The 25,598-nt window shown below is 34.6% G+C and overlaps 1 protein-coding gene across 1 annotated transcript in view; it reads right to left on the bottom strand.

Annotated features, from left to right (window-relative positions):
- The window catches only part of LOC115211003, a 43,762-nt gene that overhangs the window by 11,857 nt on the left and 6,307 nt on the right, over positions 1 to 25,598 (bottom strand). The window contains exons 2-9 of the mRNA XM_036501409.1: positions 19,426 to 19,573; positions 15,141 to 15,803; positions 13,278 to 13,546; positions 12,609 to 12,699; positions 10,965 to 11,045; positions 10,282 to 10,365; positions 8,791 to 8,925; positions 6,628 to 6,700 (exon numbers count right to left, since the gene is read on the bottom strand). Coding sequence (XP_036357302.1) covers positions 6,628 to 6,700; positions 8,791 to 8,925; positions 10,282 to 10,365; positions 10,965 to 11,045; positions 12,609 to 12,699; positions 13,278 to 13,546; positions 15,141 to 15,803; positions 19,426 to 19,572 — 1,543 coding nt within the window. The 5' untranslated portion in view covers position 19,573. The remainder of the gene's footprint in view (positions 1 to 6,627; positions 6,701 to 8,790; positions 8,926 to 10,281; positions 10,366 to 10,964; positions 11,046 to 12,608; positions 12,700 to 13,277; positions 13,547 to 15,140; positions 15,804 to 19,425; positions 19,574 to 25,598) is intronic.

Raw genomic sequence — 25,598 nt, forward strand, 5'->3', positions numbered from 1 at the left:
TAGCTTCCTGAAGATTTCTCTGAATGAAACAGTTCTAGTCCTGTAGAAGCCCTTCTATATATATATATATATATATATATATATAATATATATATAATATATATATATTATTTCATCATTTTAACATCTACTTTTCTATGTTTGCAGAGTCAGACAGGAGTAGTTTGGAGTTCACTATGGTTAGTAGCCCTTCCTGAATCTAACCCCCACTTGTTTCCAAGTGAAGTAGTAATTTCCCAGTTCCAACAAACACAAAAATGAGCTTTTTTGTTTACAAAAACTGTGCAACATGTCAAGACATACCAAGAAGCCTAGCCATGCTTTCATAGTAAACTGCAGGCAAATGACATTATTAGCAAAGTGATTGCTTCCAGCCAATGAATGAAATGCACATGAGGACACAAGGGAAATAGGATAGATATATAGCGGGTGTATGTGTGTGTGTGTGTGTGTGCATGTGCATATATATATATAGACTTCTTTCAGTTTTCAGCTACAAAATCCATTCCAGAGGTATAGAGACATGTATACAAGTACAAAGATAAGTATTGTAAATATATACACATGTATATAGCTGCACAAACATGTAAATATACATATGTATTCTCATGCCACATAAGTAAAGCCTAGTAATTTGCATGTCTCATATTGGTAAGGAAAAGAATATATTAGTGAATAGGATGTCAGTGTTAAGCTATATATTTTTACATTCATAAAAGAAAACCCATAAGAAATTAACTTTAGTTGACTAAATCAACTCTAGTGGTAGATGGTCACTTCATGTATCAACCCTGGATAGATGGTACTCTAGAGTTACACATCCCAATCTTGGGATTTTAACCCAGAATATAGATGTATGAAACTAAATCCCTTAATCCTTGTCTATTGCTTTGCTATTTTTGCCATTTCATTGCTTTTAAATATAACTGACAATTAGGAAAGCATTTGGCATTATGAAGGGCATCCAGCTGTAGAAGCCATGCCAAATCAGATTGGAACTTGGTGCAATTTCCCAGTTTTCAGTCAAACCATGTCTGCATGGAAAAATGTTAAATGATGATGATGAATTACTAAAAGCTGTCTTTTTCATAATTTAAACATTTCATAAACTAATGGAGCAAAAACGCAAACCAATTAAATAGTTCAAACTTATCCTTTATCCTTTGCTTGTCTCAGTCACTGGACTGCAGCCATCCTGGAGGATCACCTTGAAAGGTTTAGTCAAATCAACCCCAGTTCTTTTTTTTTTTTAAACTGGTACTTATTTTATTGGCACTAAGTTACGGAGATGTAAACACACCAACACCAGTTGTCAAGTAATGTGGGGAGACAAACACAGCTACATACATACATACATGCACACACTGGGACTGAACCCAGAACCATGTGGTTAGGAAACAACTTACCACACAGACATCTTTAAAAATTGTGATATTCTATAATTTAGGGGCCCACTATGCAACTCTTAAGGGATCAACACTTTTTTCCCAATATTTAGAATAAAATAATATATTGGTGTAGGTGTAGCTGTGTGATTAAGAAGTTTAATTCTCAACCATATGGTCTAGTTATTGAATTCAGTCCCACTATATGTCACTTTGGGAAAGTGTCTTCTATAGTCCCCAGGCCTTGCAAGTGAACTTGGTAAATTGAAACTGAAAGAAGCTCATCATGATATATGTATGTATGTATATATATATATATATATACATACATGTATGTATGTATGTATATATATATATACATATACATACATACACATACATACATATACATACATACACATACATACATACATACACATACATACATACATATACATACATATATATATACATACATACATATATATATACATACATACATATATATATATACATACATATATATATATACATACATATATATATATACATACATATATATATTACATACATATATATACATACATATATATATATACATACATATATATATACATACATATATATATATACATACATATATATATACATACATATATATATATACATACATATATATATACATACATACATATATATACATACATATATATATATACATACATACATATATATACATACATACATATATATACATACATATATATATATACATACATACATATATATACATACATATATATATATACATACATACATATATATATATACATACATATATATATATACATACATACATATATATATATACATACATACATATATATATACATACATATATATATACATACACACATATATATATATACATACATACATATATATACATACACACATATATATATATACATACATACATATATATATATACATACACATACATACATATACATACATACATATACATACATACATATACATACATACATATACATACATATACATACATACATATACATACATACATATACATACATACACACGTACGTACATATGTGTGTGCGCGTGTGCGCGTGTGTGCGTGTGTGTGTCACATGGTTTTGTAAATGACCGTCATTTGTTTTCAGTATTATACTGTATGTCTGGCCATGGGGAAATAATTACTGTGCTTGGAAATAGGTATGGGTTGGTATTGGAAAATGGCATCTGGCCATTAGGAAAATCTGCCTCAATGAACTCCTGTCAACCCATGCAAGCATCAGAAAGTTAGTATGAAAATGATATAATTATCAAAACTATATCATCATTAAAATGGTGATATGATTAACATCAAAACTATTTTTATGACACACTATAAAAGAATTCATGACATTGTTTTCTATTCTTGTCTAAGTCACATGATATGACATCTAGGATATTTTCATCCTTATTGGATATAACTACAATTAAAAGGGAAAGAAATGTTATTGTTAGGAATGAGGTAATACTAGGAAGGGTTATAGAGCTCCATGAATCAACCCCAATATCTGACAATAGGGAAGTACTTGATTCCAACTGGAGAGAGGGTGCCAAACTAATTGAAGAAATTTAGCTTTAACAATTTGGCTGTAAATTTATTTGTTTTATAATACAGACCATTCCAAATAATCTAATTGTGATTACAAGTTAACACCAAAGTAAAACAATGTTGATTTATGTTAAGAAAAAACTGAAAACAAAAAAAGTTTCTGTGAAAATGAGATTTGCAATAACTCTTTAGCTAAGTTTCTTTCTCTCTCTCTCCATTTTCACCTTACATTTCTTTTTCTTTCACCTCTTCTAGTTTCACACAAACTAGAAGTAAAAAATAAAGACGTACCTATAACTAAGAATAGAATCTCTCTCTTCAGATTAATTCCTGGAAATATACCAATACAATAGTTACCATCACAGTATTTTTACTGAAATTTATTTTACTAAGTCTAGAAAAAAACAAAGCTTCAACATTAAAAAGAAAAGTTTTTACTAAGTAATAACTATACCTGAGATTTACCTGACAATCAGCAAGAACTTGTTCCTACTAAGTGGGTACAACAGTGAATTCAATTAGTTTGGCACCTTCTCTCCAGTTGGAATCAAGTACTTCCCTATTGTCAGATATTGGGGTTGATCCATGGAGCTCTATAACCCTTCCTAGTATTACCTCATTCCTAACAATAACATTTCTTTCCCTTTTAATTGTAATTATATCCAATAAGGATGAAAATATCCTAGATGTCATATCATGTGACTTAGACAAGAATAGAAAACAATGTCATGAATTCATTTTTAACAACCTTAAAAGGTTGAAAAACTAAGAAATTAAAAAGATATCTAAGTACTGTAAATCAGTGGTTCCCGAAGTGGATGGTACTGCCCACCTGGGGGAAGTAGATAGATGAGGAAACATTGAAGAAAAGTGGAAGGATCATGCAGTAGCCAAAAGCGTGAAACTAGGAGAGGTGAAAGAAAGAGATAAAGGAATGTAAGGTGAAAATGGAGAGAGGGAGAAACCTAGCTAAGGAGGTATTACAACACATCAAAATCTTCACAGAAACTTTTGTTTTATTCTATGTTTTTCTTGACATAAATCAACTTTGTTTTACTATCAACAAAATAATGGGTTAATTAGGTTAAGTTTTATTTGTGAAATGCAGTTGTTTTGAATTTGCTGCAAAAAGTGGTCTATACTGTGGTGGTGAGTGAGGCTAGGGGATGCTAGGAATGTGGCCTGAAGTGCCAAGGGGGTAGTATCCCAAAACAGTTTGGGAACCACTGCTGTAAATCATTCTCATAATTTTCCAAGTTTGTCACTTTTTTTTTTTTTTTTTTTTTTAGGAGTAGAGGGAATAGTAGTTTACATTGACCTCAGTACTTGAAAGATACTTTTATCAACCTGAAAAGGATGAAAGGCAAAACTGACCGTGGCAGGATTTGAACTTAAAATGTAAAGATTTTGAAGAAATACCACCTAAGCATTTTCTCCTACTTGTTAACGATTCTGTCAGCTTGCCACCTTTTCATCACCCAAAATAATAATAATCCATTCTAATGTAGGCAAAAGACTTGAAATTTTTGTGGACAGGGGACTAATCGATTACATCTACCCTAGTGTTCAACTGGTATTGTAGTTTATCAACCTAGAAAGGATGAAAGGCAAAGTTGACCTCAGCAGAATTTGAACTTGGAATGTAAACAGGTCCCCACCTTAATAATAACAATGGTTTCAAATTCTGGTACAGGGCCAGCAGTTTTTGAAGTGATAGGAAAGTTGATTACATCGACCCCCACTCCAGTACTTGACTAGTAAATATTTTATTCAATCCAAAAGGACGAAAGGTAAACTAGATCTCTGGAAAATTTGAGCTCAGAATGTAAAGATAGTTGAAATGCCACTAAGCATTTTGTCCAGTATGCTATCAGGTCATTAAGAATGAAATGTCCGATTTTCTTATGCACCAAGTTTGACAGTCATTAACTCCAATGTTTTATCCCAACAATTCTTTGTTTTACAACATTGAAGAGTTACATCAGTTTTTGAAATGCAATCCATGGTGTCTGATTATATTGTGAGTTTTTTCTTGTAAATCAATTTTTGTGAACCCATGGATAGATCAAAAATTCTTGTTGTTTATGAATACGAGTTCCATCAAGGAACCAATGTATCTCAGACAGCTCAAAACATCAATGAGGTGTTTGGTGAAAATGTAGCGAATGAGCACAATGGTTTGAGAAGTTCTGGTCTGGTAACGTTACTCTTGAAAGTCAGCCCTGTGGTAGACCAGAGACCAAGGTGGATAATGATGAGCTGGAAACTGTAGTGGAAGCAGATACATCTCAAACTATGTCAGAATTGGTAGTAAGGTTTGATGTTTCGATTCCAACTGTGTTGGACTATCTGAAACAAATCAGCAACAGAAAGAAGCTGGACAAGTGAGTACCACACAAGCTGAACACGCATCAACTAACATGTCTTGAAACTTGCTGTTCTTTGCTGTCACAGCATAAAAGCAAACCATTTTTGCATCATATTGTTACGTGTGATGAAAAATGGATTCTTTTCAACAATAGTAAGCATTCTGTATGGTAGTTGGATAAAGACGAAGTGCCAAAACCCAATCCAAAGAAGAAAATTTACCAAAAAAAAAAAAAAAAAAAAAGCTAATGGTGTCTGTTTGGTGGTCCAGTGCTGGTGTCATCCACTATAGCTTCATGAGACCTGGTAAGTCAATTACAGCAGATGTATACATAAACCAACTGGATGAAATAAGTGAACTTGCAATTTAACAACCAAGATCAGTCAATAGAAACATGCCAATTCTCTTGCAAGACAATGCTCAACCACATGTTGCACAAAGAACACTACTCAAGTTACAGGAACTGAATTTGGAAGTACTCAGTCATCCACCATATTCACCAGACCTTGCACCAACTGACTATCATGTTTTCCAGGTATTAGACAACATTTTGCAAGGGAAAAACTTCAAATCTGAAGAGGATGCAAAAACAACCTTCCATGATTTCAAATTCTTTGCTGCCAGCATAAATAAGCTACTGATAAAATGGCAAAATTGTGTTGATAATTTAGGTGCATGCTTTGGTATACTACATTGCTTTTTGTTGAGATAAAGTAAAATAAACTTCCAGTTCAAAATTGGACATTTCGTTCTTAATGACCTGATAACAATTTTACCAGTTTGCCACCTTAACAATAATAATTCTTTCAACTATAGGCACAAGATCTGAAATTTGTGGGGATCGGCTAGTTGATTACACTGACCCTAGTGCTCAGCTGGTACTTATTTCAACTCTGAAAGGATGAAAGACAAAGTGGACCTGAGTGGAATTTGAACTCAGAATGTAATACTGGAAGAAATACTGCTAAGCATTTTGGCCAATGTTCCCCATTTGAATAATAATAATAAAACTTTCAACTATAGACACAAGATCTGAAATTTTGTTTTGTTGGGTGGGATGGAGGGTTAGTTGATTACATCGACCCTAGTATGCAACTGGTACTTAATTCATCAATCCCCAAAAGATGAAAGGCAAAGTTGCCCTGGGCAGAATTTGAACTCAGAATATAAATTTAGGCAAAATACCACTAAGCATTTTGCCTGGCATACTAATAATTCTGCCAGCTTGCTACAATAATAATAAAAATAATAATACTTTTAGTACTTACTGTCCTGTAAATGATTTATTCGTTTTATGAGAATTGCTTTCATCTGTTCCGTTTGGGAATTATGGTCACTTAGCTGGAGAGAGTCATGTAAGATTAATATTTTTAAGAACAAATCAAATCAGCAATAAATATTTTAGCAAATTTATATTTTAACTAGAGTCTATGATAATAACTGGGGACAAAGTCTTTCATACCTTATAACATTCAAGCTTCTTTTAAAAAAAAATCTAGAATTATATTTCTATATATTTATGATGTAAGTAGAATTTTGTAATATTTTTGCCCCAACTATACCATTCATTGGTCAGTTGAAATATTACAAATGTGAGATGTCTTTTTTCAGTCGTTTTTGTCAATGGACTGCAGCCATGCTAGGGTAATACCTTGAAGGGTTTTAGTTGAATACATTGACCCTAGTACTTTTTTTTTTTAAATTGATACTTATTCTAACAGTCTTTTGGGCCAAACTGCTAAGTTATAAGAGTGAAGGAGCATAGTTCAGTGGTTAGAGTATCAGGCTCACAATCATAAGGTTGTGAGTTCAATTCCCAGACTGGGCTGTATATTGCATTCTTAAGCAAGACATTTTATTTCACATTGTTTCAGTTCACTCAGCAGTAGAAATGAGATGCGATGTCACTGGTGCCAAGTTGTATCAGCCTTTACTTTCCCTTGGATAACATCAGTGGCATGGAGAGGGGAGGCTGGTATGCATGGGCAACTGCTGATCTTCCATAAACAACCTTGCCTGGACTTGTGCCTGAGAGAAGAACTTTCTAGGTGCAATCTCATGGTCATTCATGACTGAAGGGGATCTTTACCCTATTTAAGTTCTGAGAACAAACTAATACCGGCTGTCAAGCAGTGGAAGAGGCGACAAACACAGACATACACATATTTATATACATCCCCTCTACAAGTCACTCACAAGGTACTGGTCAGTCCAAGGTTATTGTAGATGAAAAAAATTTCATATGAAACAACTACAATTAAAGGAAGGCAATTAACAAATGTTATTGCTAGGAATGAAGTAATACAAGGAAGGGTTATCTAGTTCAGTGAATCAACCCAATTATATAAATAGAGATGAAAAATACTCGACTTAGACTGGACAGAGAACCACCAGATAAATTAAGGAAATGAATTTTCAGTAAATGACTTGGTCATAAATATACAGTTTCTATTTCGACTTTAACACTGAAATTATAAAAAAAACAACAACAATAGTATTTGTTGGGAAATATTAGCTGAATAAATTTAGAAAACTAAATTTCTATAAGAGTAATTTAACCAATAGATAGTCAGTAAAATAATGATTCCAGGTTAGTGAGAATAGAAGGTTTATGATAAGTAAAAAGCAACAGTCATTTCTAAAATACGAGGCAAATAATGAACAGAGAGAAAATAGACAAATATTAGTGTCAGAGCAAAATTGGTAAATTTGTTATGTTAAAATGAGAATTTTTAAAAAATTGAATATTTAACAAATGTGTGTGTTGTGTTACATGAAAAATTAAATCTACAACTTTCAAGCGTGGCCATTCTATCATTCTCATCATTTATCCATGCTGACATGGGTTGGCTGGTTTGACAGGAGCTGGCAAGCCAGAAAGCAGCAAACAAGCTCTAACTTTGTTTTGGCATGGTTTCTTTGACTGGATGCTCTTCCTAACACCAACTACTTTAAAGAATATATTGGGTGCCTCGTACATGGCACCAGAATGGATGCTTTTTTTTATATGTGGCACCAGCACCCGCAGGGTTGCCAAGTAGCTTGCAAGACAAAGACCTCTCAACTGAGAGAAGGAGTGGACCTGAGAGAAGTGGCTATGTGCCAGGCGAGCAGTTGGAGTATGATAGAGGGACAGTGATAGCTGTCTTACTACAAAGGAGTTACTTGGGCTAAGAAAAACATTTTCTTTGTAAGTCCTGAACATTAAAAGTCATCTTCATAGCACAGAAACTTATTAAATTTTGTGACATTTGTAGAGAAAGGATGACTATGTTGAAGAGTAGACCAAATTAAAGTCTTTAGCAAATGAAATTTGTAAACTTTAATAAACACTGAGTGGAAAATATTCATTTGTATCTTAACCAAGTGAAAAAATGGTTTTGTTTATATACATACATTAATAGATAAATTTAAATCTTGTTAAAACTGACCTCAGCAAGTTTTAAATTATCTTTAATGGACTGGGAATGAAGTCTGCTATATTTAGCTTGTAATTCTTTCATATACTTCCAAATGATCTTCATTTCTGTTTTATTTTCCTCAAAAAGCTCTGCTGTATTTTTCCCCTGTAAAAATGTTTATTTGCCACAGGGGCATCAGATGAAGGAGACATTACAAAGATAGGTTACATAAAGTGTAAAAGTTTACACAAGAATTCAACAAGAAAAACAACAAATTAGATAAAAAGTATACAGAGCAGACAAATAGTCCTCTGGTAGGATCTCAAACTAGAGTAAATAAAAAACACCATGGATGCAAGATCACTTTGACCACCTGGAGCAGTCTCAATTGTCTGTCTCCCAGCTGTCATTTTCCAACATACAGGTTTATGCTGCAAGTAGATCCATTCACTCCTATTTTTACCAATCATCCACCTTTTAACAAATTTATCAGATGATAGCATCTTTCTCTTCACTTTCAGTTCCTTTTCTAAGTGGAACTTGAAAAATTTGATGAAATCTTTCATCCTTTCAGCTTTGTCCATTATACAACCCCTTTCACCATAACCACTAGACAGGAAAACTATTTGCCCTTCTGGGTTAAAGAAAAAACGAGGTGATCTCCAAAACAGACTATCAATTGTTTGACCTATCCTACATGCCATAGCAGCTTTTCATAATAACTCCATGCTTGCATAAGTAAGGCAGAATTCGTTGAAATTTTCTATGATTAGATGCCCTTCTTGTCAGTGCATAAAATGTGGTAATGAATGACAGTGAAATACTGGTCATTCAATACAGAAGATCAGTGAGAACTGCAAAGAATAAGATTAGCTTGCTGCACTTGATATGAAAGCACAGTGAACTAACAAAAAGAGGAATCTTTCCTCTTTTTTGTTTTCTTTTTTCAGGGAACTAACAAAAAAGGAATTCTTTGTTCTAAGCAAAGAGAGATTACTGGTTTCTATAGAGGATGGTGGTTTGGTTAAGTGCCATATGACCCATGTGAAAGCAAATTATGACCAAGGAAAAACATGGGAAGAAGTAGTGAAGGTTAATCTCAAGAACTTCATGAAGGTGATGACAAAGGACTGTCACAAGTGATAAAGTGCTGTTCTAGAAATCCATGCAATAATGGGGAAAATAAATATGAATAGTGTTGATAAAGAAATGAGAAAAATATAAATTATATTATCACATTTCCTTTTCACAACCACCACAGCGCAAAGCGGTCCTCATGATTGTGTGTTCATGAGATGTGTGATCTAAACAGTTTTGAGTAAGAACCAAAAAGAGACGTATGAACATGCAATGCACATGCGCACACTGAATTCATAAAATGGAAGAAATGAATAAAAATGCAATGTACATGTCAAACAAGTTATATGATGGTTTGCATGCCACGTCTGATACCACTAACATACAGTTTTGCTGTAAGTTTGTTTGAAACATGACATATTGAAGCACCAAAAAATAACTTACATCATTCTTGAGAGAAAACATAAGGTTTTTGAGATCATCAAATGCCTTCATCAGTTTTAACATAGCAGACTTTTCATTAGGATCCTGTTTGAATAAAAAAAGATTGTCTTGGCTTAATTAGCAATAAGTAATGATTATTCATAAATTCATGCTTAATACTATGTCAGCTTTAAAAATGTAGTGTAGCATGAAACCCCTTAATAAAGTAATGGTCTAAGAGATTGCTTTATATTTGGGAAACTTCTTCGGCCTGAAACATTCACATGACAGACTCAATATTAATTATACAAAAAAAAAAAGTACACTGGCCAGGCTATGTATTTTTCTCTACTGGAGGTATAGGGAAAATCTCACTTGCTTAATGTTCTAGAAGATACAAGTATGTGCCAGTGAGCATTGTATTGAATTAAAGACCAGAAACCATTGTAATATTGTGAGAAAAGACAGAAAGAGATATGGTTTAACAATAAACTAGTGTTTGAAGCCAGTTATGAACTGAAAGGCTTGGTTATCAGTTAAAAGATTTGGTTTTGTTATGACATGGTATGGTATGTTAGTGTATGGACATGAACACATGGGCTAAATGCATTGATATCAAATTAACTGTTAAATGTACAAAATATTAGCTTCTGTTTAAATCTTACAGTCAGTAATTTGTATGGAACAAATAAAGAAGACCTTACATAATCTATTTGTAATTCAGGGCAAATACTGTTAAGTTCTGTAACAATCCATTTTGAAGAAATGCAATTTTTATGAACATTCTGGAAAAAAAAAAATTAATCTTGAAGATAACATTACTGTGACATTTTGAAAAAGGAGCAAAATATCTAATTTTTTTTTACACGGGAATTTAATAAAAATAGTGTATAGCTGTGAAAATAAGACTTTCAGAACGAACAGAATATTTCTTAATCAAAAACAGTTCCATTTCAAAACAAAAAAAAAAGACTGACAAATGTTTTTAAAAACCTATTTCATTGTTAATTATAGAAGCACTAACCATTATTCTCAGTTCTTTCTCCCTAAAGCAATGACCATATAGAATGTCTTTCTTGTTTGCTTCTCCTACAGCTATCAACAAGCTACTATTTAAGAGAAACAACACTGCCAAAACTGCATCATCAAAACTATGCTTCACTTCAAAATCAGAACATATTTCTATTCTGATCAATTTTTGAATCTCTACAAAGTGACAAATGTTAAACTTTTTAGTACACACTATCTTCCAACCAATAAAAAATAAGAGACCATTACTTCGGAAAAAGTAAGCTGTGTATATCATTTCCACCCAATCCCTTCCATGCACTTGCCTTTCCAATGGTCAACCCTCTTTTGTAGTATCCTATCCTCAAATCATACCCTAAGTACTTTATCTGACTTTGCTTCCTGAAAATGCAGCCAGTCATCTGAAATACTTTTTCTGTTCACGTCTTCTCAATGGATATTAACGTACAGAAATTCAAGTTGAACAATTGCATCACTCTCCTCAATCTTGAGAGACACTCTAAATATCAAACATCCTTCCTACTAATTAGCAAAAGGATAAACAAAAAATCCAGCCATGGGTTTGAATTTTGGTTAATTCAATTTACAATATTTACAGCTGCAGTTTGTCTCAATACAGATTATATAATTCAAATGTTCAGCCTTTATGCCAAATACTATTTGGCTTCATATGCAAGACAGTGAATCAGACTCTACATGGTTACTTAGTCTGCTAGAAGTAATAGCCAATTCTCAATTCACACTAGCATCTTAAATAAAGGAAGGATACATTAGATAATATGCTTCATATGGTGCAGCTTTTACATGGTTACTTGATCTGCTAGGAATGACAATTGGATAATGTACTCCCTAATATGTAAAAGGATGGGTAAGCCTATAAACCAAGCAGACCTTGATCACAAGTCTGCTTGATAAGGTCTAACTAGGGACTGGCTGAATAACAATGTTCAAACATTTCATTTCAGTTCCCATGATATGTAAATCAATGCATCAGATTAGAGTTAAACAAATATATATTTGCAACAGAAGCAGTATTAATAAGAGGTAATATTTATCCCCACTTAAACATGGATGTTCTTATTAGAACAATCTTTACTGTGGTAGTTACCATGAGAGAATCTCTCATACTAACATTTTGGTACACACTTGTTTATATCAAGAGTGCATTTTGGCACTAAAAAGCCAATATGAGAGTTTCTCTCATGGTAACTAATGCTGTAAAGATTGTTCTAATAAGAACATCCATGTTCAAGCGGGGATAAATATTAAACATAAATGATCTAAATTTAATAAAGGTTAAAACATATTCAAAACCTTACTTTTGAGGTGTTATGTTCTGGACTTATAGGTGAAACATTGAGGCTAAAATAATCACTAACAGTTGGAACTCTCTTAGCATTAGCATCTTGACTAAAAAAAGAAAAAGAAAAGGACATTAATAACAAAAATTTTTTAATTCCTATGACAGGATGTAGTGAACCCCAAGTTTGTGTTGAGCTCCATTCTCAACCTTAGTATGGTTTCTATGGATGGATGCCCTTCCTCATGCCAACAACTTTACAGTGTGCACTATGTGCTTTTTTTCATGCCAGCAGCATCAGTAGGTCACCGAGTAATTTGCAAGGTAAGGAAAAAACAGGAGAAAGGAATACAACTTAGTTTGCATCTTCCTGTTATGTTTATACCAATTCATGTGGAGGTAACTTTGCTTACTACACCCTTTCATTGGTTTTTAATCTATAGATTTTGAAAGTTTCAACCAAATGAACTCTGTATTTCCTATAGCCAGCAGAAGAGTAGCTGCATTGGATGGTAAGCAAGGGGGCAGTTCACCCCAGGCAACACTTATGGGGATGGCATTTTTGGGGTCTACTGTATAAGCCTGTATAGGCTGCAGAGTGGGAGCAATCAAAGACTCACAGGCAGCACACTAGCTTCACCACTGACAACTAGCCCCACACATAAATAAAAAAAAATGTTCAAATTACCCATATGAAAATGCAGTGATCAGGTTATCAACTGAAGATCTCTTCAGGATTTCCTCTTCACTCTTGTTTTGTATTTCAGCTGTTTGTGTAGCAGATTGATTAAAGTCAGTATGTTGTTCTTGAGTCTTGACAGGAACTATATAACTTGCATCAGAAAATTCTCTATGCATAGAAGTTTCAGAAACTGCATAATTAAATTGGTTATCATCTTGAAATAATTGGAAGTAGTCTGCCATTTCATCATGTACAGTTTTATTATTATCATTGCCCTGAAAATAATATATATATATTAGGATTATTTTTAAAACTTATATAATGCTATCATTGCTTACATGCTGCTAAAGGGCCAATAATTAGCACAATTTATTACAAAGAGTAACAAGTGAATGGATAATTCAATGCAGAACAAATATCACAAGAAACTTCATTCAAAGAGCAACAGCTTTGCAGTTGCCTCACCAATAGTTACATCCCTCAATACTATATCCCATTCAGTTAAGAGGTCTTGTCATCTGGGTACTCAGTGACCTCATCAATGCTGGTACAATGAAAAGAGTACCCAGTTATAGAAACCATGCCAATGCAGAGAATAGAATAACTTGGTACAGACCTCAGGAATTCAAAGTCCATGATGAATCATCCAACCTATGCCATCATGGGAAAAGGAATGTTCAAAAGATTTTAATTGAGAGGAGGGAGAGAGAGATAAGAGATAGAGGAGAGGAGAGGAGAGGAGGAGAGGAGAGGAGAGGAGAGAGATAGAGGAGAGGAGAGGAGAGGAGAGGAGAGAGATAGAGGAGAGGAGAGGAAGGAGAAGAGGAGAGGAGAGGAGAGAGATAGAGGAGAGGAGAGGAGAGAGATAGAGGAGAGGAGAGGAGAGAGATAGAGGAGGAGAGGATAGAGGAGAGGAGGAGAGGGAGGGAGAGGAGAGGAGAGAGATAGAGGAGAGATAGAGGAGAGGAGAGAGATAGAGGAGAGGAGAGAGATAGAGGAGAGGAGAGAGATAGAGGAGAGGAGAGAGATAGAGGAGAGGAGAGAGATAGAGGAGAGGAGAGGATAGAGGAGAGGAGAGGATAGAGGAGAGGAGAGGATAGAGGAGAATAGAGGAGAGGAGAGGATAGAGATAGAGGAGAGGAGAGGATAGAGATAGAGGAGAGGATAGGATAGAGGAGAGGATAGGATAGGATAGAGATAGAGGAGAGGATAGGATAGAGATAGAGGAGAGGAGAGGAGGAGATAGAGATAGAGGAAGGAGATAGAAGCGAGAGGAGAGAGATAGAAGCGAGAGGAGAGAGATAGAAGCGAGAGGAGAGAGATAGAAGCGAGAGGAGAGAGATAGAAGCGAGAGGAGAGAGATAGAAGCGAGAGGAGAGAGATAGAAGCGAGAGGAGAGAGATAGAAGCGAGAGGAGAGAGATAGAAGCGAGAGAGAGAGATAGAAGCGAGAGAATAGAGATAGAAGCGAGAGGAGAGAGATAGAAGCGAGAGGAGAGATAGAAGCGAGAGGAGAGAGATAGAAGCGAGAGGAGAGAGATAGAAGCGAGAGGAGAGAGATAGAAGCGAGAGGAGAGAGATAGAAGCGAGAGGAGAGAGATAGAAGCGAGAGGAGAGAGATAGAAGCGAGAGGAGAGAGATAGAAGCGAGAGGAGAGAGATAGAAGCGAGAGGAGAGAGATAGAAGCGAGAGGAGAGAGATAGAAGCGAGAGGAGAGAGATAGAAGCGAGAGGAGAGAGATAGAAGCGAGAGGAGAGGAATCCCATTATTAGGCAATAATAAAGTGATTCAATTAGACAAGATTAACACATGGATTTGTGAAAATTTTAAGATTAAAACAAAAAGGTCAAGAAACTCACTTTTTACTTACTTCATTTTTAGTTTCTGTTCTAGTGTGTTCCAAGAGTTTGTGGAAGCTTTCTTTCATTTCAGAAACTGACGAATTCAACTTTTCTGGATAAAGCTGAACGATAGTGGTGTTAACATTAGAGTTTGTAATAATAAGGCCAGGTACATCTTCTGTTTGATTGCTGAATGGCATCCATTCATTAAATGTTTGGTGATTTATTAAACTATAGCGAGTAGAAGCTGTTGGATTATCTTGCTTAACATATTTTGTAAATGTAGAGAATCCTAAATCAGGATTGCTCACATCCCAGCCTATGGATTTCTTTGTATCAAATTGTGATCCATATTCATTATGGGAAGTATTCATTGGATACTTTTCCAAATTGTTTAGTGTTTTAAAAGTCGTTGATTCTTGACTACAGTCTGCCATTGTCTTCTCTTTGCTTTGAAACAAAGGAGTGGTGAAACATAAACTGTATTGATGATCAATATTACAATCTGACTTACTAGTAAAATCAGTGCCATTTAATTTGGGTGAAAGTCTTTGACATATCTTTGATTCAAATTGTTGCACCATGGATTTCACTTTATCTTTTATATCGGTGACAGATTCTTCAGGAGATTTGTCATCTGTTGGTGACTGCATTATTTTCTTGGTGCTTGAAGTGTTAACACTTTTATTCAGCTTATAAATAACAAAAAGTGAAATAAAAATAGAAAGTTAAAAAAATAACAAGAGCAAAAAGAACCAACAGACTGAATATTGTTAAACAGTACTCATTTAATATATGCTTTGCAAATACATAGCCTTATATTGATTTCTAGCAGTGGCACAAGGCCATACATTTTGGGAAAGAAGTAATTTAATTGACATTAGTACATAAGCATTATTTTAACATCATCTTTACAGCTGTGGTTCTCAGCCTTATGTAGCTCAGTGTGCTCATTCACTGAATCATATTTACAAGCACCCTTTCCTCATGCTTAGCATAGAAAAGGTAAGATATTTTAATCAAACAGAAGCTAATTTTCTTGTAGCTTGCCATCTAGCATGTTCTTTTTAAGATATTTCTATAGACTAGTACTTCCTCGAGTTAAAATTTTTCAGAAAATTACTAAAGGCAAAGGCTTGTACTGGAATTTGGTGTTTCATAAATTCTATTTCTGCTAATTGATAAATATGTCATTCATATTTTAATCCCTAAGAAGTTTTTTTTTTCCTGAATTATATTTTATTTTGCTTGTAAACAGGTGACAATAAGAGCATCCAGCTACAGAAAATTTGTCCCAAATTCTGGAAAAGTGGATATTGAAACAATAAGAAAAATCACAACTCCTGTGAGCATCCAACGTCTCCTACACTTTACTAAAAATAACAGCATCCCAATCTCCGTTAAAAATAGAAAAGACACACTGGATAATGTACAGGAGGGTCATGGTTAGACTGCTTTAACATAGATTTGCCTGATCAGGTCCAATCAAGCACTTAATTTTATCAATGACTATTTCATTTGTTTGCAGTGTTGAGTTCAAGGTTACTCATAAAGAGAGGTCCTTCGTGACTGGTTTATCCTAATCTACATTAGATGCAGTGCATTATGGGACTCCACCCAGTACTTGAGTAAAAAAATTGGATTACACAAAACTAAAATTTATGACTGATGAAGGAAAAAAAAACCACTTAATTCCTAGCTCCATATACATTGTAGATTAAGGCACAGACATGGTAAGAAGTTTGCTTTCCAACCACATAGTTCCCAGTTAAGTCCCACTGTGTGTATACCTTGGGCAAGAATCTTCTACAATAGCCTGGGGCTAACCAAAGCCTTTTGATAGATGGAAACTGTGTGTGTGTGTGTGTGTGTGTGTGTGTGTGTGTGTGTGTGTGTGTGTGTGTGTGTGTGGTGTGTGTGTGTGTGTGTATAATAAATCACAAGTTATGACAAATGAGATAGACCTCATACCAGAAACAGAACTATTATTGAATGATACAAGCATGGAGACTTGCATTCTGGACTAAGTTTCTGAATCAACAATTCAATTATCATTACAAGTCATCAGCTATTACAAGTCCAGTATACATGAATTATGAAAACACTATGCATGTGTGGGGGTATGTATTTTGTCATCTCAACATCATGTGATAGTTGTGTTATTATCATGCAAGCAGTATCTGTTGACAATCTTCCATGGAAACATGTCTGGTCATAGGCAAACATTACCTTGTGTGGACACAGGTGAAGGTTGGTGACAGGAAGGACATCCAACTATAGAAAATTTGCCTTAAATTCTGTCTGACCCATACAAGTATGGAACACCAGATGTTAAAACACATAATGATGAGTAGCTTCTAAATTAATGATTCATTTCAAAAAGCTATCTCAAATATGATTTCTACAAGTGATAATTCCAAATTGTTTAAAGTAAAACGAGTGCCTTCCAAGAAAGGTTTGAATTCCCTCTCTGTTAGGAGGCACAAGCACTTACACACTTGGCAGTAACTTTCACCTACAAAATTCAATTACAAAGCTTTGGTTGGCTATAGCAGAAGACACTTGTCCAAGGTGCCACACAGTGAGACTGAACCAGAAACCATATAGCTGGAAAGCAAGCTTCCTAACCACACAGCTATGCCTGTGGATAAAATTATGATGTATAGCTGAATCACCATTGTTTTGACATCTATTCTTCAATGACTGCATGAGTTAGAAGGAATTTGTTGAAGCAGATATTCTATGGCAGGGTGCCTTTCTTATTGGCAATCCTCATCTATTTTTAAGAAAGGTAACACTATTTACAATTACAGCACAGTATTATAAGGAGACGTCTATCTCTCATTCACACACAACAGAATTGAGATCCTAAAACCAAGGTGCTACATAGAAAACACTGGTGTAAGTGCTGATGCCATATAAAAAGCATGCAGTACACTATGGAGTGGTTGACATTAGGAAGGGCATCCAGCTATAGAACAAAACCAAAACAGACTATGGAACCTAGTGTGGCCCCTGACCTTGCCAGTTCCTGTCATGCTGTCCAACCCATGCCAGCATGGAAAACTAACATTAAATTCTGCCATGCGCATGCATACACACACACATCTACATATGCATGTATACCAATATCTAGATGCATGCATATATATCATGACCTTCTTTCAGTTGCCATCTACCAAATCCACTCACAGGGCTTTGATATGTGTAGGGCTATAGTAGAAAACACTTGCTTAAAATGTCATGCAGCAGGACTGAACCTGAAATCATCTGGTTGGGGAGCAAACTTCTCAACCACACACCCATGTCTATAAAAGTCAGTTTAGCACTTTCCTGCTTCCGATAATGTGTAGTCACTAAATATACATAATTTCTAACATAAGTACAAGAGCAGAACTTTTGTATGTAGATAGGAGTAATCAAATCAACTCTGCACTGGATTGGCATTTCATTTTATCAATCCTGGAAGAATGAAAGGCAAAATTAACCTAGGCAGAGTTTGAACTTAGAATGTAAAGGGTAGGAACAAATAGTCTAATCATTCTTATTTCTTTATTGCCCACAAGGGGCTAAACAGAGGGGACAAACAAGGACAGACAAAGGGATTAATTTGATTACATTGACTCCAGTGCGTAACTGGTACTTAATTTATCGACCTTGAAAGGATGAAAGCCAAAGTCAACCTCGACGGAATTTGAACTCAGAATGTAACAGTAGATGAAATGCCACTAAGCATTTCGCCCAGCCTGCTCACATTTCTGCCTCTCATTGACATACATTAAAGTACTTTTGTTAAACTTTGTATCATGATCAGAAAATACTTTGTCTACATTACTCAGATGTCTAGTGATATATTTTTTTTTATACTTGTCAGGGAGGGAAGGTAAATCTCTATGATCCTTTATTTTACAAGGCCTTTGAGACTGGTGGAGAGAAAGGAAGTTGTCATCAAATCTTTCTGATACCAACCCACCTGAAACTACCCTTAATTCTATAATATAAATACGGTTTTAAAATGATCTAAGTCCAAACCTTCCATCAGAATTTCATGTTAATTTATGCTCCAAACACTACCTTAATAATGACAAAGTAATTTTAGTAAATTATTTATTTTCAAAATTTATTGAAACTAAGGCAATGTATTTTAACAGAAATATGGTAATAAAAGGGTTAAATACTTGCAATAGAGTGAATTCTGCTAAAGGCACTCAAGGATCGGACAATGGTGTTAAACCAGACAACAGATTAAATGTCATCTAATGTAGTAAAAAAAAACGGATAGTAAACTTTAATATTAAAGTAAGAAAATATTACCTTTTCTCTTTGAAGGATCATCTCGCGTACTGATTGAATGCTGTTATTTTCAAATGAAGAATGGCCTTCATTTGTAGGAGTCAATGAATTGTGGTGATCAGTGGAACTTTTGTAACTGAGTGAAGCATCTTCATCATGAAGACTCATCCTAAAAAGAACATTAGAGATAAATTTAGAATTAATATACAGAGTATGGTCACCAGTGAAATAAAGAGTGGACTTATGATGATCTGTCTGATGTAGCTTCAATTCCTATTGTGGCTATTTCATTTAAACTCTTAAAACAATGGTTCTCAATTGGGATCCATATAAGATTTTGTTAACATTTATGTGAAATAGTTTAGACTTCTACAATACACAAAATAAAATTTTTTAATACAATTTCTAATATCTCATAAAAATACAGTAAGGTTTTTTTTCTTATTTATATTGAATGGCTATGGCAGTCTAGTAGAATAAAATAGGAATCAAGGGGTCCATTGGCAAAAAATGGTTGAGAATCATGATCTTAAAATAACCTGACATTATGCTTACTGAAAAAAAACAAAAAAAAAAAACACTTAAAATATATTGTCAAATGCCATGCAGGGCAAGACCTTCTAGCCAAACCTCCAACTCGAGTATAATATTCATTCCATCAACCACTCTACATCATGGGATTCTTTCCTCAGATGAAAACCTTCATCCCAATTTGATGGAAAAGTGCAGTAATCTGGAAACAAAAGACACTAAAGCGCAAGAAAGAATCTGTTTATCAATGAACTGTATGTAGCCATCGTCTGACACTTTGAACTGCAAGCAGCTCCCAGGTTTCTGGCTGAAGTGACAAGGTTAGCACAGGAGAATGTGTCAACATGTGGCAGCCCAGACAAGTAACTTTCTCCACTGAATGGGGAAAAGAGTTAACCCATCTGGACACCTACCACTGCTATGGTTAATTCCAACAGGAAACCAGTAGTATTGAGGCTCCTTTTAGTAACATCATTTAGTCAGAGATGATGAGGGGAACCCACTACATTGTGGTGATGAGGAAGTATGTGCAGTCCAAACTGATTGACAGTAACTCAACAACTCAACTTTTATGTAGCTACGTAGCTTACAGACAGAGACCAAAGCCAGAGTAAATCTATACATGTAAACTCATAGTCGTGAAGAGTGCTAGTTACTGTAAGGAGTAACAGATCGAGCCAAAAACCAGTTTGGCTGTGAGATAATCCGGAGGCAGAAGGGACAGTACTGGTTGTAAGATAGAATCCTCAACTGATATTGTTCCAATCACTTGATTAGCTGCTTCCTGGGGGACAGTAAAAGCATTGTTAGCCTATCTCATACTAACAGTCCACATTAGGCTTAGATGTATTAGAGAACTTAGGCAGTGCAGGATAGATGGACCAGTAATGCTGAGTTAGATAAATAACAGCCAAACCAAGTTTTACTTGCTGCTAGTGGCAGGTAAATTTCGCACACAAATGATAGCATCCAAATGTTTTTGTATGAACTGTGCAGCAAAAAGGAAAACAAAAAGTGGGTATTTTAGGAGAGTAAAAGTAATCCTTAAACACAAAGAAGAGTTGGACAAGAATCAATCAAGAGTAATCTGTTGGTCATACTTGCCAATACTAATTATTAGCAGCCAATGGTTATATTTATATCACATGTACCAGAAAATATCAAATATTCTGCTACCACTTTAACTACAGAACTAAAACAATCTATTTGAGATATTTATATTTTCTTTGAGTTTATCTGCTGCATTCTACATATAGGTACGATTTTTCTTTGGTTTATCTGCTGCATTCTACCTATAGGTACGATTTTATACAAGAAAGAAATAAGGTAAAGGACCATGAGATACATGGAAAGTGAAATTTAGTCTAGGTATAGAACCAAATTTGCTGCTGTTACTTCAACACTTACAATTCACAATTATTCTATTTGCATGAGCATTTAGAGAGATATTAAACCTAAATTGGTTACAGCAACAGTCTGCAACAGTGAATGATATAGAGAGGTTGACCACAGGTTTTAAAGTTTGCAAAAGTTATCTAACAGCTTGCTATGGATTATCAAGAACAGTTATGACGAGCTTATTTTACTAGCATCTGGGCAGTATTGATCAAAAAGACCATATTTGCTCCACAACCATGGCCGCAAGTCAAATTAGTACAGTAGCAATTAAGCAGCAATTAGAGTTGATTTGACAAGTTAAGAAACATGTTTACTTGTTTGCAAAAATCATGTATTGATTTGGACCTCTGTTTGCATTTTGTGCCTGGATTTTCTTAGAGGGAAAAAAATCTATTATCGATTAGTCAAGAATGTAAGAAAATATATACTTTGAATAGTTTCTTAGTTGACCTAAATACTAATTAAACAAAAGGTATCAACAGAAGGGGTAGCGTGTGCACAACCTTTTGGCTTTCTGAAAGTAAGCAAAATGAAATAACTAAAGCCGAGAATCAAAACAATATGACCAGACTATGGTGCCCATAACTATGTGGAGCTATGTTCATTGGTTTTAACTATTGATTTCTCAATACATTCAAGAGGAGAAATGAACAAAACTGATGTGTATATACAAACTCGCACATAGAATGGTATCTTTTGATGTGGAATAAAGATATATTTTTTAAATAGGAAGATAGGACGATTATGCCCTTGATAGTATTTGTATTATATACAAAGTGTTTTCAGTTAGAAGTGGTAACTAGAGGTATTTACCACTTGATCAATTGACTTTCGCTTAATAAAACAACTTCACACTTAAGTTTATAGATATTATCAAACACCTACTTAATGCATGTGCTTTGCTCGTTCATATTTGAATTTAAGTTTATAGAGTCAATTATTTGACCCCAGGTCAGCCTTAGCAGTCCTATGATCAAAGGCATTGAAGCTATAACCAATGTCATTCTTTTACAGTGTAAAGAGGATGTCACCGTATGACATAACCTTAAAAGGAAAAATTGCAGGGTGTCATATAAAGATGTTTGACTTACTATTAGTAAAGTAGAGTGACTGATGTTCTGGCTTTCTTTTTGACTTGACCTTGTTTCATATTTCAGTAAGAAAAAAAAAAAAAGAAAAAAACTTATCCTCTGCATACTACTAACTATAAAGAAATCCTGAAGGGAATTAGATCATTATTGCCAGGAATGTAATGGGCAAATTTAAAGACCCAGTCTTCAGTGACTCAATATAAAATATATATATATATATATATATGGGATCTGGACAAAAGCTACATAATGTGAAAGTGGATAAAAGCCCCATGGTTATATTTGTTTTTTTTTTCTCTTTTTACTTGTTGCAGGTATTAGACTGGTCATGTTGGTGCACCACCTTGAATTTTTAGTCGATTGTATCGACCCCAGAATATTGTTGGGGTGATTTTCAACAAGCAAATGAAGTTAAGCCTAGAAGGTCTCTCCACATGCTAGAAATAATAACCAAATCTTAAATTTTTTTTTATAATTTCGTGTAAACAAAAACGGAAATCGTGGTTATAAAAACAAAACTTATTTTCCAAAATTCCAATTTTAAGTAAACAAAATATATTGGCGCACATGGTGGAGACGTAACCCTCCCACTTTATTAAAAAAAAAAATTTTATTTACGGAAATCCACGTTTTCGGATATGAAAATATTCCAATTTTGGAAAAAAAAAAGGGCCAAATTCGCAACTTCAAAATTTCACATTATTTACATTCGACAGATATTTGACTTCATCTTGTTTGTTGTTAACACGTTTCAGCTGATATACCCTCCAGCCTTCTTCAGGTGTCTTGGGGGAAATTTCGAACCTGGGTTCTCTTTCCTAAGGTATTTTTCGATATTATTATTATTGTTCAGGTTACTGCTTGGAATCGAACTCGGAATCTTGGGGTTAGTAGCCTGCACTTTTAACCACTACGCCATATGCCCACGGGCATATGGCGTATTGGTGACACAAATTTCCCATCCAACCGCAAATATCGGAATGTAATAAAAAAAAAAAAATTGGACGTATAAATGTGCATACTGTCACACATCACATATCTACAAAGTAAAACGAAATTTTGAAAAAAGAATTCCAATTTTTCTCATAGTTAAGAGAAAAAGTGGAGTGAGGACACTAGTGTAGGTATGCCTAAGAGAAAATTCAAATCGAAATCAGGTCCTCAAACTGTAACACATCGCTAAAAAATCAGTTATCTAGAAAACCCTGCTATCACTATATTCAAAGCGAGATTTGACAAATATATCCCAAAATGATTTATCTGAAGTTGACAATCACACAAAACTCAAAAGAAAAATCTAAAAGGGATTGACAAAGACCAAACCTCAGAAGATTCTAATAAAAATTAGAAATGCTAAAGAAATAAATTTCTATAAACATTCACAGCAAATTAATTTTCGCTGGAAATCGAAAGTAGCTCGCAAACTTCCTTGATCGAGAACACTTATCTCTCGTTTTACGTACCCACAACTCAGATTTAATATTAAATTAGAAACAAATTCAGCCGAGATCCACTTTGCCTTTCATTCTTTTGGGGTCCATGTTATTGGCTTACATCCTCACCTGAAATTCCTGGCCTTGTGCCAAAATTTGAAACCAATACGAAATTAAAAAGCAGCAGAATTGTTAGCATGTCAGGCAAAATGCTAAGCGGCATTTCCAACTCAATACGTTCAAATCCTGTTGAGACCAACTTTGCTTTCATCCTTCGGGATCGATAAAATAGGAATACCACTAAGGCAGCAGTGTCGATGTAATCGACTTTCTTCCTTTCCTCAAAATTGCTGGCCTTGTGCCAACGTTTGAAACAATATTAGAGACAGAGTTGCTGCAAATGATGGCAACCAGATTTAATGATTTGTACTAAATTCCACATAGGTCAACACCGTCTTTCTTTTGTAGTCGATAAAATCATTCAAGATATTATTTTCCTAGAAATAAATAGCTTCGGTACGAGTGGAAGAATTATTTGTAATGTGTATGAAACGCAACGGCTGAGAAAAAGTATTGCATATTCAGCTTGTATTGGCAGAGAAGAGCAAAAGCTTGATCATTACATTACTTCGTCGAGAACATGCTTCGTTGCCACCGTTCAATATTTTAAGAGAATGCCTGGTTACCAGATTATTGTTGTGAAAATGGGACAAAAAGAGAAATATAAAAAACCTGGTCGTTAAGTCTTACGAGATGCTTGGACGAGGTTAATGACTTGAAGACAATAGTGACTTTGAAGTTACCCTTCTGTTTCCAATTAACGTTGCTTAAACGAAAGCATAAAACTTCCTTTACAAACGAGTTCATAGGAGCCTATAGATGGTTATTCCACCTGCCAGAAACAGTCAAATCTTCCTCAAATACATTGTATTTAAAAATAAGGGCAATAGATAATGTAGTCCTAGATACTCATAAAAAAGACTGGATTGTTAAATGTGGAATACCTTTGATCATAGGTCCATTCAGAGATGTCCTGGAGGTTAGTAACTATAGACGAGTACACAGTATTATATATGTTCTTGTAAATCAAGATTAATGTTCATGTTCTTTAGGTCATGTAATAAAAAAAAATACTTAGGTGGACGTAAAGAATGTGGGCCGCGCCTTTTTTTTTTTTTACAGAACCCATTCTCGAGGAGATTCTGATTCTGCAAAAAAACAAAAAAAAATTTAATCTCACCCCCAATTCTTCAATTTTTTATAAATTCTTTTTTGCGAAATACGTAGAAAAATACGAAGGAGATTACTCCGTATTTTACAAATTTCCGAAATATGTGAAAATTAAAGAATTTGGGGAGAGGGGGGAAATTAAAATTTTAAAATGCCGTGTTTTTGCAGAATCAGAATCTCCGCCAAACAGTTATAGGGGAGTGTTTTAACCAGACATTATTTTTAAAAGGAAGAGTATGTTGTAAATAAAATATACTCAAATGTGTTTCTACAACGACGTAAAAAGGTGGGGGTGGGGGTTAAAACAATGTTATAAGCTAACTATGAAATTTGAACTCAGAATAGCTATGTATTACAATTTCGACCAAATTTCACATCCATCTGCGAATATCCTTCTGGCAGTGGGAAATTAGACGTAGACCAAAATGCTTTTCACGAATATATCGTGTCACCGAATTAGTTTTGAGAGTCATTAACTAGGCTCACAATTTTACTCATTGTCACACGGCTT

This window comes from Octopus sinensis, linkage group LG1, assembly GCF_006345805.1.
Source record: "Octopus sinensis linkage group LG1, ASM634580v1, whole genome shotgun sequence".
Classification (NCBI taxonomy): domain Eukaryota; kingdom Metazoa; phylum Mollusca; class Cephalopoda; order Octopoda; family Octopodidae; genus Octopus; species Octopus sinensis.